The sequence below is a fragment of the Gymnoscopelus microlampas genome, assembly GCF_963454915.1.
Source record: "Gymnoscopelus microlampas genome assembly, chromosome: 21".
In the NCBI taxonomy this organism is placed as follows: Eukaryota; Metazoa; Chordata; class Actinopteri; order Myctophiformes; family Myctophidae; genus Gymnoscopelus; species Gymnoscopelus microlampas.
The window spans coordinates 15,247,989-15,265,534 of record NC_139958.1 but is presented as its reverse complement, the minus strand read 5'-3'; the positions used below and the strand labels follow the sequence as shown (position 1 = coordinate 15,265,534).

At 39.8% G+C, this 17,546-nt stretch overlaps 2 protein-coding genes across 3 annotated transcripts in view; both read left to right on the top strand.

Moving 5' to 3' along the window:
* The first annotated feature begins 411 nt into the window (after positions 1–411).
* On the top strand, positions 412–3,269 carry esm1 (endothelial cell-specific molecule 1). Its single transcript, XM_084046239.1, has 3 exons — positions 412–832; positions 1,695–1,838; positions 2,574–3,269. Exons 1-3 carry the CDS (start codon positions 523–525, stop codon positions 2,660–2,662), a joined length of 543 nt encoding a protein of 180 aa, XP_083902365.1. The 5' UTR covers positions 412–522; the 3' UTR covers positions 2,663–3,269.
* Positions 3,270–16,272: 13,003 nt separating this feature from the next.
* Positions 16,273–17,546, top strand: part of arhgap24 (Rho GTPase activating protein 24) — a 94,833-nt gene continuing 93,559 nt past the window's right edge. Inside the window, exon 1 of one of the 2 annotated variants that reach the window (XM_084046724.1) lies at positions 16,273–16,370. The gene's annotated coding sequence lies outside the window, so the exon portion shown is untranslated. Of the gene's footprint in view, positions 16,379–17,546 lie in introns of both variants that reach the window. The other variant, XM_084046723.1, reaches the window with a different exon arrangement.

Sequence of the window (17,546 nt, the reverse complement as noted above, 5' to 3'; positions counted from 1 at the left end):
CAGGGAGTGACTTCCATCAAGTTCCATGACCTACTGGCTGCTGCCTTCCACAACAAATGTGGCGCTGATTAGTTTGTGAGATCAGCGCAACAACGCAGACAGACAGACAGACAGACAGACACAGACATGGGCGAAAACACAATCTCCGCCCCGGCGGAGATAATACCTTAACCTGACATCAGGACAGGTCACAGTCACATGCATTTCAATTCCTGGATGGCGGTGGTTCAGTGTGTTAATCCCACTTCCATACCGGATTTCTAAAAAAAGGGGCAGTGGTAAAAGCCGAAAGGATGACAACACCGGATTGAGGAAATTGACGAGGGCAAAAAAAAAAAAACATGTGCAAAACAAAGTTGTTCAATGCTGATAATAACTCTGCAACCCGAGGAGCCAGAGGTCACTGCATCCAAGACGCCAGAGGTGGTCGCTCCTCTGTCCGGGAACAAATCCCTTTTTTAGCCTAAGATCGGGTTCATTCAGCCTAAAAAGACCAGAAGAAACAACCCCGCATCCCCCGCGATGTCTTTTCTCCTCCTCACTGTGTTGTCTACGATAATAGTCCAGGCTGATGTTAAAGCCTGGGGCACGAACGTCAAGTACGCAGTGAACTGCCCGGAGCGGTGCAACGCGGAGCTGTGCGGCGGCACGGGGCGCTGCAGGCGGACCGTCCTGGATGACTGCGGCTGCTGCCAGGTCTGTGCGGCGGCCAGGGGCGAGCACTGCTACCGCACCGTGTCCGGCATGCACGGCGTCAAGTGCGGACCCGGCTTGTTCTGCGAGTTCTACAAGGATGAGGATGATTACGGAGATGAATATGGAATCTGCAAAGGTAAAGCTAATGTTATTATTATTCATTCACACTGACTGACTGATCTGGCGCACCTGCTGCACAGCTAGATGAGTCAACGTGTTTTGCTTAAAGGAGTAGTTCACCGGCCCCCCCAAAAAATGGCAAATTTTCTGCAACTACACACCCCATGAAGCCTTGAATTCATGGAGATTTTTCTGTTTTTGTCGCATTCCTGAGACAATAATTTGATGATCGGGTCATCGGTTAATATGGGATATAGGAGACTCAGATTCTGGAGTCTCCGCCGGTTATCAAATTATTGGCTCAGGAATGCGACAAAAACAACGAAATCTCCATGAATTCAAGGCTTCATGGGGTGTGTAATTGATAGAAAATAAGTTTTAAAAAAAATGTGGGTGAACTATTCCTTTAATGTGCTATATGCATGCCATGCCTGATAAATACTTTTTGTTTTTGTAAATAAAAATAAAAATGTTTTAAATAAAAACACAATTAGGTTACCCAAAATTAGCCTGATACATGCTTACTTACTTATAGGCCTTTGTCACATTTTTACATTTGGCTTGGATTACAGTTTTTATCTGGGTTTATTTTATGAATATAGGCAGCCAAAATAGGCGTAAAACAACAGTTGCACTTGGACAGCCAGCTCCACTGTCTGCAGTAGCCTATCCTACTGTAGTGTAGTCTGTAGCTGTTCGAGTGCATTTGTTGTTTTAAGCCTATTTTGGTTGTGTTTTTTGAACAGTAGGCAGGCTATTCCAATAGGCTATACTCCAAAAATATCAGCTTTTGCCGTTTTGATCAACTGTGATAGGAGGATATGGAACCCCTCTGGGAGGTCGTGTAGCCCCTATCTGATGTGTTTTTTTCCCCACAGATTGCATGTATGGAACCTATGGGATGGAGTGCCGCAAGACCTGCAACTGCAAAGGATCCATCTGTGACAGGGAGACAGGGGCTTGTCTCACCTTCAAGTTCTTCTCCAAAATTGCAAGCAAGCTCAAGACTCAATCCCATGAAGGTAACTACTACTGTTCAAGTCAAGTTGTGGAGGGAAAAAAAGAAACAGGGATACATTCTAAAATAAGCTTTAATCCTTAAATATAGATGATTACTCCATTAATTTGAGGTCTTATAATAACTTTTTCAATATCACATAGCCTACATGATCTGCTCTTACAAAAATGAAAAGACGTGGATATATACTTTTCATCTGTATGAATGGACTATAATATACTGTGTTTGTGTGTGTGTGTGTGTGTGTGTGTGTGTGTGTGTGTGTGTGTGTGTGTGTGTGTGTGTGTGTGTGTGTGTGTGTGTGTGTGTGTGTGTGTGAGAACATTAGCCTGTCACAATTATTAATCGTCTATAATTATTTGAGATAATACATCATAATCGTTTCCATGTTGAATAATGTTCATGCATTTTCAAACATTACAACAAGCTTACAACACGTCATGAAGTGACGTGTTGTAAGTAATTAAGTCATTATATAATTATATCAGTCATTACTTTGTATATTTAAGTTATTTGTCATATCTGCCCTGTGGAAATTAAAAAGCCTAAAAACCAAAAAAGAAATTAAAATTGTATTCATATGTTCCAATGTTCAATGCCAAAAACACAATTCAATCGTTAATCGCAATTATCTGTGTGACAATTAATCGTCACGTAAAATGTCATAATGGTGACAGCCCTAGTGAACATTATAATGTAAATGTGATGTATTTATAAACCTCTTCATTTGCCTTTTCAGGAGGCGGCGAGCTGGGCTCAGGAGAAAGTCAGAATACAGAGCTGAACACAGACACACCTGCTGCTCCAAAATGGCTCACCCCTCGCTGACCAGCACTTTCACGACTGAATCAGTTCAGTGTAAATGTAGCATAGTATTAACTTATAAATGATTGAAGTATATTTTAATATGTTACAAGAACAAACAAACTTTTGTACTGCTTTTTGAAAGTTAATTTTGTTTCTTTGAGATTGTTTTTTTTATATTTATCCCTGTGTTCCGATAAGAAGGCTATGTCAAGAAAAACTGCAAATGATCTTAGAATTATACTTTGTAGAGTAAATTACATTCACATTGTCATTCATTGTGCCTTTATGTTTGGAAAACAGTTAAATCAGAAAATAGATAGTTCATAGTTCATAAGCGTTAACCAAGGCGATACAAATGTTTTCTTTTTTTTTCACGCAAACCTTTGAAACAAAGCAAAAAAAGTACTGTACTGAATTATATAAGGTTCTATAATTGCTGACATGGAAAAGGTCAGGCCTATGTACACCAACCAATGTACAGGAAGCTCCTACAATTAAACCAAAGTTATGGAGAGAAAAACTTTGACTACAGTACCTTGACAATTACTGCATATATAATACACTGTATTTCCCTATTAACTTTACTAACAATGTTCAATCTCATGTTGAGATACAGTAAGTACACATTAACTACTAATTAAACAAATAATAAAATAAAACAAAAATCCCTATACGTAATTGAAAGCTGTGAAATAGGCATATTTATAGAAATGATCAATTGGATCTGGTTCTAAATTATGAATACAAGGACTTAAGGGATACCGCCAGTGGTATTTCATATACCGCATAGTTCCACTGACATACTCCATCATGGTTAAACCGTGGTTACTTAAAAGCTATGAAACAATACTGTATCAAGGCTAAACGGACTAATATTGCAGTACATTCAATAGTACTTAAGTGTTGTCGGACTAGAATCACTTGGTACATTTGTATGTAATGTTTTGAAACCATGGTGTATACATTTTATGTAATCAGTGGAGCCAAATGTGGGGAAAAATACAAAACTGGCGGTATCCTCGAAGAACTTTGTGAGCAAGGTTTGTACTGTAAGGCAAGTGGGGTCTGGGGACCCCCAGGGTTCCTTGGGGGGTACCAGGGGGTCCCCAGCAAAATTAGTTAATAAAGCGTCACAATCATTTTAACCACTTTAACCATATTTTATACTTTGGCTATTCAAAAATAGCAGATATACAAGCTCATAGTGCGGCACCGAGTGCCGCACTATGAGCTTGCAGACCTGCTATTTTTGAAAAATCCCTGGCATTGAATATTTTTGAGACGGGGGGTCCGCAGCCAAATACATATCCTATTGGGGGTCCTTGACATGAAAAAGTTTGAGAACCATTGCTGTAAGGTACCTAAACTGGAAGTTATAATATGTTCTCACTATTCTAAAGGATGGGTTTGTGTTTTTCTTTATTTTCATTCTGTTTTTTTCCCCTGTTTTTTCTTTTATATATTGTATCATTTATAATCATGTGTCGCACACAATAGCTTTAATATTGATACATTTACCACCCTGCTGCATTTTCTCAATGCTATTCTGGAGCGAACATTCAACGAAAATCTATAAATTCATAAGTTATTTTCGGGAAAGAGAGAGGTAAAAAGGAGGAGGCCCAGTATAGACCCCTGGGGAACTCTTTCAATATAGTGTTTGAGTGGTTTAAACCCTACAGTATATTGCCCTAGGGCCATCACACAGGGCTAACCTGTCCAAAAAACATGATGAAAATCCTTTTAGAAAATGGGAAACTGACAGTATAGTCAGACGTATTTAAATGTTCTACTGAAAACAATGGTCACTCACAAACCTTGCATTCTATCAGATTTGTTTACTTTATTTTGCTATTAAGCAAATCTGTTTGCTTGACCCTAGTATCCATGCCAGTGTGCTTTGCTGCTTTGTAGACATCTAGTGCAGAAGTTTATAAAATGGTTGGGAATATGCATTGTGGAAGTAGCAAAAAGTAGTTTCATGTTACTGTAAGTGCATGACATGTTCTGAATAAACATAAAATAAATGAAGACACATGGTTTTCCCAGTTTTGAAAAGGAGGTTCTAAACATTTGCCCGGTCAGACTGTTTAAGCCATGGAGAGAATGCAGCAGCATGGTAGCCTGTTATTCAATATTAAAGATATCGGTTGAGGTTGTGCTATGCATGATTTGAAATAATTGAGAATAAACATTTTAATAAGTTCTGGATTGAACAACAGAAATGACATATAGGTCCTGGAATGGATCCATGAGCTAATTCATACTGTTGAGGATGTAGCACTCCCCATCGCAACAAAGTATAGCCTATCTAATGCTGAATTTATGCTTTGTCATATAACGGTGTTGAGTGCCAAACATAGCCAATCTATTGTAAATCTGCTTTGTTCAGTGTGCGACACCGTCATACGACAAAGTACTTTATCAATCAGGCTTAAGAGATAGTACCTTCTAAACCAATTGAGGAGTGTCTTTAATACCCACGAATTGTCTGGCATGGTGATCAGCAGTCTCAAACACTGCACTGTGAAGGAGCAATCAAGCATCCACCAGAATATAAGAACTTTTACAATTCCAAGTAAAGCAATGAATGTACAGTTAAATATGATAACCACATTAGATTGAACAAATATAACACATTATTCATGTTCACAACAGAAATAGCAGATCTACAAACTCACAACTGTGAGTTTGTAGATCTGTTATTTTTGGCATAGAGACACAGTGTAGAGGGAATATAGTGTGGACTGAGTATAGAGCTCTGGGGGAGCCCGGTCAACAAAATGATTAAACAATGGGGAGTTGAACTTGCTGCTATACTTGAGAATGAATTTCCCACAGTTTAAAGTAGTGTAGCCGCTTTGAAAGCACATAAGAAAAGCTTCAAATCATTTATCTTTGCATTTATATTTAGATTCTCAATTTATCTCCAAACATAATTTTCAACTTGTGGGAAACCATTTTTCATATACATGATTTAAGGGTAACATCAGGTGCTGCTTCCTTTGTAGTTACCAAAAATAAAAATCCAAACAGCAAAATACCATAGTGAGGGTTAAAAATAGCTGTTATTAGGATCACCTCTGACTCTTGCCAGTACACAAATGTTTTCCAGTATCCAACATGTTTATTTCCTGTGCTTCCTGACACCTGTGAAAATGGCCATTCTTCCTGTTGTTGTTGTGTCTGCCAGGACAGGAATTTAAAAGCCAGGAATTTTTCAAGTGACACAACAAAAAGACAAGACTTTTGTCAAGTTACACGTCACTTGAACGTGTCCCCTGTTCGGCAGTGAGAACAAGAGATGTTTCATCTCTCTACTCAAACTTCCTCTTGTTCAACGTGACTTACAAAGCGTGTGAAATAATCTGTTCAATAAAGAAGCAATTTCCTGTGAAAAAGCAGGAAGCGAGGAAGTACGAATATATATTACAGACCTTTTTATAGAGAGAGTGCTCATTTTTGTTCCACACATCTCATTCATTTCCATGGCCAAGTGAGCCTGATGGGAGGAAGGAAGGTCTAATAAAATCTGCCAGTTGAAAAAACTTAAAACAAATCATTTTGATACTTCAATTTTCTCAACTCTCATGCCTACTGGAAAGATCAGATTTTGTTCTTTCTTTCTTTCTTTTTTTACAGCATGGCAAGAGCCATGAGCCTAGTCATGTAGAAGAGGGTCTGTCTTGTCTGTGTGTCTGTGTCCGATCAGTGCCAGACTTCTTGTGCACAAGAAGTCTGATCGTATTTATTTTTCATGTTTTATACTTTTTGATTTTTTTTATAATGGAAGCCAAAGGGCTCTGATCAGGCTGAAACCTTACCCAAATTTGGCGTCAAACGTCATAGATATGTATGTCATGACGAGTCACACGATGTCACAGGCTGGCTACATGGAGTCCAAGATCTTTATTCCTTTATATAGCCTATACTTGAAAATCTTATTTGAGCCAAGTGTGAAACTTTGGTAACGCTCTTCTAATAGGTAATATCAGACTGACATAAAATAATCTACATTTCACTACACAGCTACATTCTAAGTTATCCTATTCTAATATTCATTGTCCTAACCGGGACCCAGGTCTCTGCATAGGAGACCAAATTCCTACCGTGCTTCCAAGAAGGAATCTGTTTCTGTATGTGGTATCACTCCAATAAATAGTAACAGAATCCTTGCTTGTCCAGGGCCAGGGGAGATATTGCACTTATAAGATTCAGGCATTGCTACTGGTCAAAGCGGTATGTGTCCTACAGCCTACCCCAGTGGTTCTCAAAGTGAGGTCCGGGGATCCCCAGGTGTTCTTCAGAGAGTTCCAGGGGGTCCCAACAAAATGAGTTATTACAGCATCAATCGACTATTTGAAAATATCCGATCTCACAACGTGTTGAGATGTTACGCATTGTGAGCTTGTGCATCTGCTATTTTCAAAAAAATCTTTGAATCTTTTTTTAACAACAGATATCTTGTATGGGGGAATGTGACGCAAGATATTTTCTGATGGGGTCCCTGGCCAAATACATATTAAATCCTTGACATGAAAACATTTGAGAACCACTGCTCTGCCATACAGAACCACTTAAACTCTATCAGGCATACTTGGTACGCTCCCATTTTACCTCTACACCAAATCTCTTCACAGAAAGCTGATCTACAAGCTGAGCTTGTAGATTGGCTATTTTTGCCAAATGTTTGTGCCAGAATAGGGTCACTAGGGTTCACGTGGTTAAAATAACTTTAAAGTCATTCATTTCGGATTGCAACCTTGAATTAACACTCAGGACTTTGCTGTAAAGACCCCAAAGACAAGGTGACACACAGTGAGACAGACAGACAGACAGGCCGGGACAATAGCAGCGTTCTCTGTGTGAGGGCAGGGGTGTTGATGAGTGCTCAGGCTCGTATGTTCCTCTCATTCCCCTGAGAACTGACAAACTGAGGCCTCGCAACCAAACAAAGGACCCTGGAAAATAACAGGAAAGTGTTGGTGAGAAATACCCTTTATCTGACTCCCTGACCACGTCACTGCCGCCTCTGCAGAAACAAAGGTGCATGGACCGAGCAGTAAATAACTCTGATTTACTGCAAATAGACGTTGTGGTATTTACAGTTCAACAGGTTGTTTATTAGCTCTGGAATGGCCGCTGGATAATTGAAAGCAACAAATACACAGTTACCAAGGAAATTAACCACTTAAGCCCCTATACTTCGTCGTATGGCAAAAATAGCAGCACTACACACTCACAACGCGTCCCACCGCAATGTATTGTGAGCTTGTCGATTGACTATTTTTTACTTTTTTTTTTGTTTCTCACTTACTATATAATGACATGCCCAAAATAATGCCAGGTTGAAAGTGGCTAAGTGATGGATGGGGTCTTTCACTTAATGGAAAGCAATTGTGTCTGTTATCTACATTTAGGATTTAGTAGGTGCTCCAATAAGTTGGCTTCCCATGCAGAGATATCCAGGAGTATTTCCACTGGAGCCTTGGAAGTGAAAAGCAGCCCTTTTGCACGCAGCCTGTCATGGCACTCGGTTGACTTGACTTCTAATGAGACTCTGTGCGTGATTAATGATTTCTATGGCTCCTACGGTCTTGGGTTTACTCCTCTTTTTGCTTTTCACAAATGTCGTGCAGCAAATTGGCAACAAGGACAAAAGAGGCTGGAACCTTGACCTCCATGACCTCAGGAATGTTCTTTTGGAGGGGAGCAATGAGAGTATTTTTACACATAAGGATGAATATTTATTGGCATATATATATATATATATATATACTGTATATATATATATATATATATATATATATATAAACAAGGTCTGCACTCTCAAAATATTTGAGGTTTAAGGAGAGCACAACATAAACACCTTGAAGGTGAGAATACCTTATTCTGAGTGTAAAGTAGGATATAACAGTGAGCAGCATATATATACAGTATATTAAAAAAAGAAAGCATGTACAAAGAGGACATAATTAAACCTTAGTCAGAGTGCAAAGTGGAATTACAGTAGTCATGGCAGAATCCTGGGAATTGCAAGAGTTGTAATAAAGATATAGAATCATAGTATGGTGTATTTCTACTTTCTTAGCCACTTGTAAATAAGGATACTTTCTGTCTTTGTCTTTTTTTCATAATCAGTTTTTTATTTATTTAAGTATGTTTTTTTTTCTACCAGATGAACAGAGGAGTGTTTCTTTCTTGATTAATTTGGGTATTGTTTTTGGTTCAAAATGCCCTCTGGCTCATTGAAAGTTTGTAAAAAAAAAAATCTGTCACCCTTCCTGCACCAGAAAATAGTTCACATAAATGTTATCCTTTAACTACCACACCCAGCTGCCCGCCCTTGACGCACAATATCCATAATATTATCAGAGAAAATACTGAGCCCACAACAGAACACATCTGCTGGGCAGTGATAACCAGCTAGACAATAAATTATTCACCTTTAATTTTCCTTAGAACATAAGATAAATTATTATTTTCCATCACAATCTAAACTGTCCATGGAAATTCACATGTGGGGCGGGTGGGGGGGGGGGGGGGGGGGGGAGAGTAGTAAACTATACAAATTATTGCAGTGGTATGAAGGTACATTCTGTTTAATTTGCTGGAGGTGAATTGGTTCTTATTTTCATTATTAAGATGACAAGTCACTTGGTTGAATGGAATCCATCCATCTGAGCCTTGTTTTGTCAAGTTAATGATAATATTATTGGTTGATTATTGATTAGACTCCAGTGTTAAACACCAGTGTCTTTAGATCAGTAAACTTGACAGGAATAATACATTTGCTTTATTCTTCTCTGTGATTTTGCTCTCTGTTTTATTCCCTGTCAACCTCTGGTGGTTCAGTGGTGGTACTGTAAAACCATTAGGGGGAGATACATTTTCAAAATGCATTACAGCGTTCTCTAAAAGCGTTGCCTGAGATGCAATCATGCATATTGTTCTAATGTAAACGTTAGACTTTAGAGAATCCAGACTCTTTTGCCAACCAAGGTCTTCAATGTTTTCTTAGCCTATAAGCTTGATATCAGTAATTCGATCTTCTAGATTGTGTTTTTGTGTCTGGTTTTGTATGATGTAGGCCTAATTAAAACCTGATATCATGGGGTAGGCTACTTAATTCCAACCAATGCAGAGAACAAAGGAATGTATTTAATTGATTTTCTTTGTCTCATTAAATTATAGACCATAGAAAACAATTGAGTTCTAGGAATGAGTTCTAACATTCACCACTAGAGGACGACATTGTATTAGGGAACAGAATCAGATGCTGTGGAGGTGCATAAATAATGGTAAAGAAATGTGTAATTTCCAGGACAATTGTTCCAGGACACTTGTTGCAAAAGTGCACCGACGTTATTGAATTTACTAAGCTAGTGGTTCTCAAAGTGGGGTCCAGGAACCTTCAGGGCTCCTTGAGGGGGTCCAAATAGACCCTTTACAGGTCTGTAACTCTGAGAGTGTATGAATGGAACCATTTGTAGAGGTTCTTGAAATTAAAACGTTTGAGAACCACTGTACTGAGGTATGGCATTCACGTTCACCAGTTCCAAAGTTGAGATATTGAGAATAAGAAATAATACCCCAGCAGATGCTAGGTTTCAAGGCTGTCTTCTTATAAAATACAGTGCAAGCATGCCACTGTGTGTGTGTGTGTGTGTGTGTGTGTGTGTGTGTGTGTGTGTGTGTGTGTGTGTGTGTGTGTGTGTGTGTGTGTGTGTGCGCGCGCGTGCGTGCGTGCCTGCGTGCGTGCGTGTAACAAACACAAACAGCCCTACAATATTATATTTTAGCCCTTTTTTATACAGTATTTAAAAAATGTTCACCTTTGGCATGCCCAAACTAGGACCGTCAGGTTGAAAGAGGTTAACAAATTATTGAATAGTTACATTATCTGTGGGGACATTGTACCTTGTTAATAAAAAAAATAAAATACAGTAATTTCGGTCTGGATGGTGTAAATGCTGTTTCATAAGCTGGGGGTCAAAAGACAAAGATGTGGCCCGGATTGTTGGCCTAGCGGTCTGGGCAGGCTCTAATGTAGCCTGACAGCGCATTGCGGGTTCGAGACCAGTTCTCGATGATCTTTGCCTCATTGCCTATCTCTCCCTGTTTCCTGTCCATCTTAAATAAAGGCAGAAAAGCCCCAAAGAAGACAAAAACAAGACAAAGATGCATCTAACATATTATCCTTAGTGTGTCTTTAGTCTTTACCACGACAAAACAGACAGATCTAACAAATAAAAACAAAAACTTGGCATATTCTTTTGTTGTGGTTCCTCTGACACTGTAGCAACAATAATAGTAATAATATAGTAAACATGAACAGCATACGCTAACATTCCTGGTTTAGTTTTTCCCATGTCAGATCATTTACAAGCCTGATTGTCTGGGGGATGTATAGCTATTTTGCAGCCTGCTGCCAGTGGCCTTGTGGCTGCAGAGCCACTTTCCATGTGGCAGCATCTAGTCCGTGGTTGGGATGGCTACGGTCTTTGATGATTCTGCGAGGTTTGCTGACCATCGGATGGGTGGAAGTTCACATCCACTGATGCTGTGCTGTCCGCACAACCCTCTGCATCCCTTGGGGGAACGAGGGAATTATTTCCTGTCTCTGTGGGTGTCCGGCTGTCCGCAGAGCTTCACCATCTGTCTGGCAGTCACACACTCACCCAAAACCTCTGGCTTCAAGGCCATGAGAACTGCAGCATCACAGAGAATATTTCTACTCCCTGAGGCCTTCTGAATGAAGATTTGAGCCTTCCTACTCTTATGAGGAGTTAACTTACTGTATCTCCTATCTCAGTGATTTTCAAAGTGGGGTTCGGGGACCGCCAGTGGCCCTTGAGGATGTTCCAGGCTAAATGTGTTAATGCATCAAAATCAGTTAAATCAGTTTAACCACTTTAACCCTATTTATACATCGGATATACAGTACAATTATTAATATTATTATTATTGGAAAAATCTAGAAAAATGTGGAATATTTTAACTGAATTTACAATAATCTATGGGGGTCCCTGGCACAAAATATTTTCAAATGGAGGTCTGTGGCCAAATACTTATACTACTACTTAGTTTGAAAGCCCTTGACATGAAAATGTTTGAGAGCCATGTGTCTTATCTGACCCAGTCCCCCAGAGTTCCTGGTGAAAGTCACTAAGCTGGAATTTGTTTACAAATGTGACTTTGTATGTCTCAAGGTCACATTGTTCCATGTTTAGCTTTTTATGCTCCATAAGTACAGCAAAGAATGATGAAGAGTCATAGAAACAGCTCAGTCAATCTAATCCCCTTCAAAACAGCGATTATAGCCTACTTCACATACGTAAAATATTCCTAACAATTCACAGTTCACTGTGGTTATTCTTCGCCGGCTTCAATTAAGTATGCAGAGGAAGTAGGGAATGAAAACGGTCATAAAGATTCATGCACAATGGGGATTTTATGAATGTCAAAGTAATAAAGGTTACTGCTCTGTAGACCAATTTTTCATTTTTGTCAACGGCATCTTCATTCACAACACATTAAATTTGATAATGATGTTTTATGACTATGTTGGTGACAGCAGGTCATTTGTCATCTCAACAGTTTTACATCTTCTGTGTTCATTTTAGCCCATAACCATTAGACATTAATGTGCTCCATTACTAGCTTGAATTAACACTTGATTCCACTGCTACCTTATAACACTGCAACATGGGTAGATATGGTTTCCATTACATTTTACCTTTATTGTGCTTTTGGTTACAGTGTGCTCTAATTTCTTAAACCCTATTGACCGGGGTCCTCCGGGGTCTGTAATTTCCCCCTCCCTTTTTCTTACTACTACTTATTACAATTTTTGCTTATTTTCGCCAAATGTTTGCCTATTATGACACCCCCAGAATAGGGTCCCTAGGGTTCATATGGTTAAAGTATTGTAGTTCATTCATTTATATATATATTAGATTTCTACAGTATTTGGGGTGGGCTACCTTGCACAACCAAACCTTTATTAGATTTCATAGAAACATCATGAAAGAATCAAAATTACATTGTTTCCACATACACAAGGTTCATTCAATATATGAGACTACTAAGCAATTACATGGATATCTATTACCTGACCTTTTCTAAGTTGATCTATAGCGTGCTGAACTGAACTAGAAAGTATTCTGTCTAATACAGTACACCAGGTGGCTCTAGTGCAGTGGTTCTCGACCTTTTCATGCCGCGAGTCCGCGACCCCCCAGAATAATCATATTTTAACTGGGGACCCCCCAAAATTATTACATTTGAACTGGGGACCCTACACCCTGACAAGCACTTGTAATCGTATAGTTGAGGCATTACATTTAGTTTGACTCGGTTCCACAGATACATATTGTGAAAATAACAGATCTACAAGCTCACAAACCCTCGCAACGCAAGGTGTTGTGAGCTTGTAGATCGTCTATTTTCAAAATGTTTGCCTCTTTCTTATATCATTTGACAATTTGGCCAATGTTTGACCAGTTTTATAGTATAGTCTGTTGATTATTTTTGATGCAGTAATGGTCTTTTTTCTTCTTTTTTTAGATAAGTCTACTAAAAAGGTCTTGAAAGTCATTAAATTGTCACTTCACTGTAATCTGGGGATGTGTGGGACCCCCCTGAGAAATAGATAAATAGTCATGTTGTAGGAGCTTACAGTAATGATTGCTTAATGACTCAGCTCAGGAAAATACTAGCAAATATTAGCATTCCTCAGCTTGTTGAGGAAACTCAAATCACAGTCATTTATATCACTGTGAAATTGAAGTTACAAATCTGTGAGGATAACTACAATGATTATGTTCCAAATCCTCAGTGTTAATGTATCCATTTGTAACTATTAGTAACTGGCTACATTTGTAACTTTACAAATGTAACCAATTAAAACGTTAAATCCATAAAACATTAAATCCATTTGGTTACATTTGTACAATCTCAAGAGTTTACTGGGTAGCTATCGTGAAGAATCTTGACTGTATGAGGCTAAGTTGTTATTTTTTGTTTTTATTCTATGCCTGTGACAAATGACCTTTTTCATCCAGCAAGGCATGCAGTCAATAGTGGACCACCATAACAAAAGAATCGCAGAGACCACTCCTCAAGCAAATATGATGCACTCTCTCCAGCGGTGTGTAAACAGCTGGTCTCACACCAGAGTGAAGAAAGTATAAAAGATGTTTGTCCCAGTGACTGTGTGTACAGTCATTAGTCTCTGTCATCTGGAACACACCTTCAAACTAGGGCATATTTGTGTGCTATTATTGCCTATTAATGAACCACAGACATCCAAGATTCAAATGGTTTTAATTTGTTACATCTCATATCGTTGCTGTTGGGCAGACATCTCATATCTCCATGTTTCAACTTTTTTATGTCATCTTTTTGTCCTCCAAAGAGGATGATACGATCTCCCACCGTGCAACCATTTGTCCAATACATCTTAGACTGTTGTGAACCTTTCCGCCTTGGGCTCAACCTTCTTCCAGGAGAAGCTCTCGGGATCGAATTTCCACAGATTATTGAAGATCTGGTTGAATTTGTACCAGCTCTCCATTGTATAGAGTCAAAGTATGAATGACTGACCCCAGTGTCCTTTTGGAAACTGTGCCAAAGGCGTGTTCAGTCAGCAGTTGGCCTCTGTGTCAAACACTCTAATGTTGTTGTAGGTCCTCATCCCCAAATTTGTCCCAATGATGGTGGCAGCGTTACGTTCATATGGAGCTGTTGCCGGAGTGCCGGAGTGGTGTTCACTAAAGACCAGACCATTGTGGTGGTATCCAACTTGTAGATGACAGTAATTCTGCTTGACACCAGTGTAAATCAGCTGGTTAAAACCTCCATAGATACACATGACCTTCCCCAAGACACAGGCTGAGTGTTCACACCTCGCTTGAGGTGGTCACTGTGTCAGAAACACATTGCTGTTATGGCGTCGCTCCTAGGAGGCAAGCCGTCGAGAGGGCCTGTGTGTCTGCCTTTTACCTGATCTATACTTGGTTACTAAGTATCAGGGATACAACTAAGTAGCAGGCATTTCTTACCAAGGTGCTAAAGTACCAATGTCTTAAGGATGCTATTATACAGCGTTACAAATGTAAACTGCTTGTGTTCATATTTGGAAGCCTCGGTAATGTCCATACATTTGTTGAGAGAGGCCTGCAGATTGCAGGTATGCCCAGGCCAAGAGCTAAAGTGACATCCAAAGTCTGACGTAAGGAGTGCTGACGGACAAAAAGGTGGGCGTTTTGTCATTGGCTAAATTCTGTTCAGTGTCTGTGATAATTGGCAGTCGCCACATATGGAGGAGATGATGCTTCCTGTATCCGTGATCTGTATCCTGAAAAACGTATTGTTGAATTTCCCAAGTTTGTGCATCTACTACTGTTTGTGTTCCAGAATTTATTTTTGCCCTTATATTATTTGACAATTTGGCCAATGTTTGACCAGTTTTCATAGTATAGTTTGTTGATACATTTGATGCAGTAATGGTCTTTATTTCCTTTCTTTTTTTTGGTTGATATTAATAAGTTTAATTGTCACTTCACTGTCATCTGGGGACCCACACAAATCATGTGGGGACCCCTCAGGGGGTCACGTCCCACAGGTTGAGAACCAAGTGAGACAGAGTTGTTTAAAAACAACCAGAGATGACCAAAGTGTTGTGCAACATGTGAATAAAACAGCATAACAATATAACAGACGATGCATTATATAAGGTTTCGACTTATAGGCACTGTCTGTATGTATAAAGAAAAACAGCTCATAAAGTATTTATTTTCTGTAGGCTACATAACCGTTTCAGTGAGTTTTTAATGTTTGTATTCAACAAGACATGCGTGTTCGCGCGCGCGCGAGGTCAGGTGGGCGGATTATGTGAATAGTGAGTGAGTGGTTGCTTAGGGCTTTGTGAATTCTGAAAGACTGTTGCGCTGCTCATTTGGGAGACGATATGAGCTTCCTCAAACATTCTCACCCAAACAGTCACTCGATCCTCCCTCCCTCTGTTCAGCACCGACACACACACACACACACACACACACACACACACACACACACACACACACACACACCGTTGGGTGAGTGAGCGAGCTGCCTCCCTCATATCATAACAGCCAGAGAGCCAAGAGTGTGTAGTAGGACGGCGCAGGCGGCTGCTGAAAGTGAGTGTCGGTGTGTGCGTGTGTCTTCAGTGTGATTGACTCAGTCAGTCAGTCAGTTAGCGCCCCATGTGTCGGTGTCAGTGACTGTCTGTCTGTCGTCGGGGGGCTGACTGCCATCTCTCTTGTCGTGCGTGCCGTGCGTCGTGGAAGAAGGGAGTCCCGGTGGAGACAGAGTGGACTCAGTCGAGAGAGTTTGTCAGCACGCAGATGGTCTGAGGCTGAGCAGCAGTCAGGTCAGGTCAGGAGGGGAAACTTTCCTTCTTCCTTCTTCAGCTCCTCTCTCTGGTGTCAGCTGGCTGTCCAAAAGCTTATGGAGGAGACCACAGCAGCCCAGGAGGAGAAGACACACTCTACAGCTGAAGGAAGAGGAGTCCACAGCAGCCCAGGAGGAGGAGGAGGTGAAGACACACTCTAGTCTTACAGCTTCTGTTGGTTCCAAACCAGGGATTTAGTTGTTGAATTTGTCTGCTTCCAGTTGGATTGGATATCCACCACGCATCTGACAGCCATAGGACCATATAGTCCCATAGGACTGTTCATAAAGGGTGAGTGTGTTACTATCTGGTTGCTGTTGTTTTTATGCTGCTCAAATGGCACTGTTTACACCAGTGGTTCTCAAACTTTTTCATTAAGGACCCCCAAAATGATATGTATTTGGCCGCGGACCCCCATCTCAAAATGTTTTGTTCCAGCAGGGACCCCCAGAAGCAAAGGTTTGAGTTAGGCTACTAATGTTTTGCTTTAAAAATATATATATTCAAAGATTTGCACGATTTTTCTAAAATAGCAGATCTGTAGTGTCACACTATGAGCTTGTAGATCTGCTATTTTTTTGAATAGCCAAAGTATAAATTATGGTTAAAGTGGTTAAAATGATTGTGAAGCTACATTAACTGATTTTGCTGGGGGTCCCCGGACCCCACTTTGAGAACCAATGGTTTACACTGTACACTTTTTTTTTTATTGATTGAATACTTTATTAACAGTTTGCAGATTGCACAGAGGTACGGTTTACAATGATTGTTAAAAGGATAACACAAAAAGCCCAAGGGGGGCGTGTTTCCATTGTGGTCCTGTGTATTCAATTCATCAATTCATCACATTGCAAAATACTGAGTCAATTGTATCTGAGTCAGTGTTAATTGAGTATTCATTTTTACTGAGAGAGTGGATTTTGGTTACATTTGTACAGGTTGTACTCAGGAGTCCACAATTTGCTTGTGATGCTGTTGTTGCAATCTGCTATCTGTGTGCTACTGAGGTATTTGTTACACAAGTGGATACTGTAGGTTGTGTTTTGTCAAGTGTTTTAGAGGTCGTGTCCTCATCCACACACACACACACACACACACACACACACACACACACCCTCTCAATGTCAGGAGGCTGAATGATGAGAGAGAAAAACTTACTTAAGTAGCAGAAATAAATATTTTATGAGGCATATGCCTTTTACAATTTTAAGCATAGAAAAAGGATAAATAGGCTTACATAAAACAATGTCAAGTTATGTGGTCATATAATCTACAATATACCACATCATTATATAAAATGCATTATGTCACTGCTGGCGTCTTCATATTTAAGTCAGTGTGTCACTTCCTTACACAGTATGTATTTAAAGCACAGCCAGACCCCATGCAGAGGTGCTTTTCTCTTTCCAAGACAACTAGAGAGAGACCATGATATACTTACACATGCTTCTGATGAAAAGGGATTCT

What these genes read in the sequence shown, in the direction of transcription:
- esm1 (XM_084046239.1), top strand. Translation starts at nt 523, where the DNA reads ATGTCTTTTCTCCTCCTCACTGTGTTGTCTACGATAATAGTCCAGGCT. An exon ending in TGAATATGGAATCTGCAAAG is followed by an intron (nt 833 to 1,694) that starts GTAAAGCTAATG and finishes TTTTCCCCACAG; the next exon opens with ATTGCATGTATGGAACCTAT. An exon ending in CAAGACTCAATCCCATGAAG is followed by an intron (nt 1,839 to 2,573) that starts GTAACTACTACT and finishes TTGCCTTTTCAG; the next exon opens with GAGGCGGCGAGCTGGGCTCA.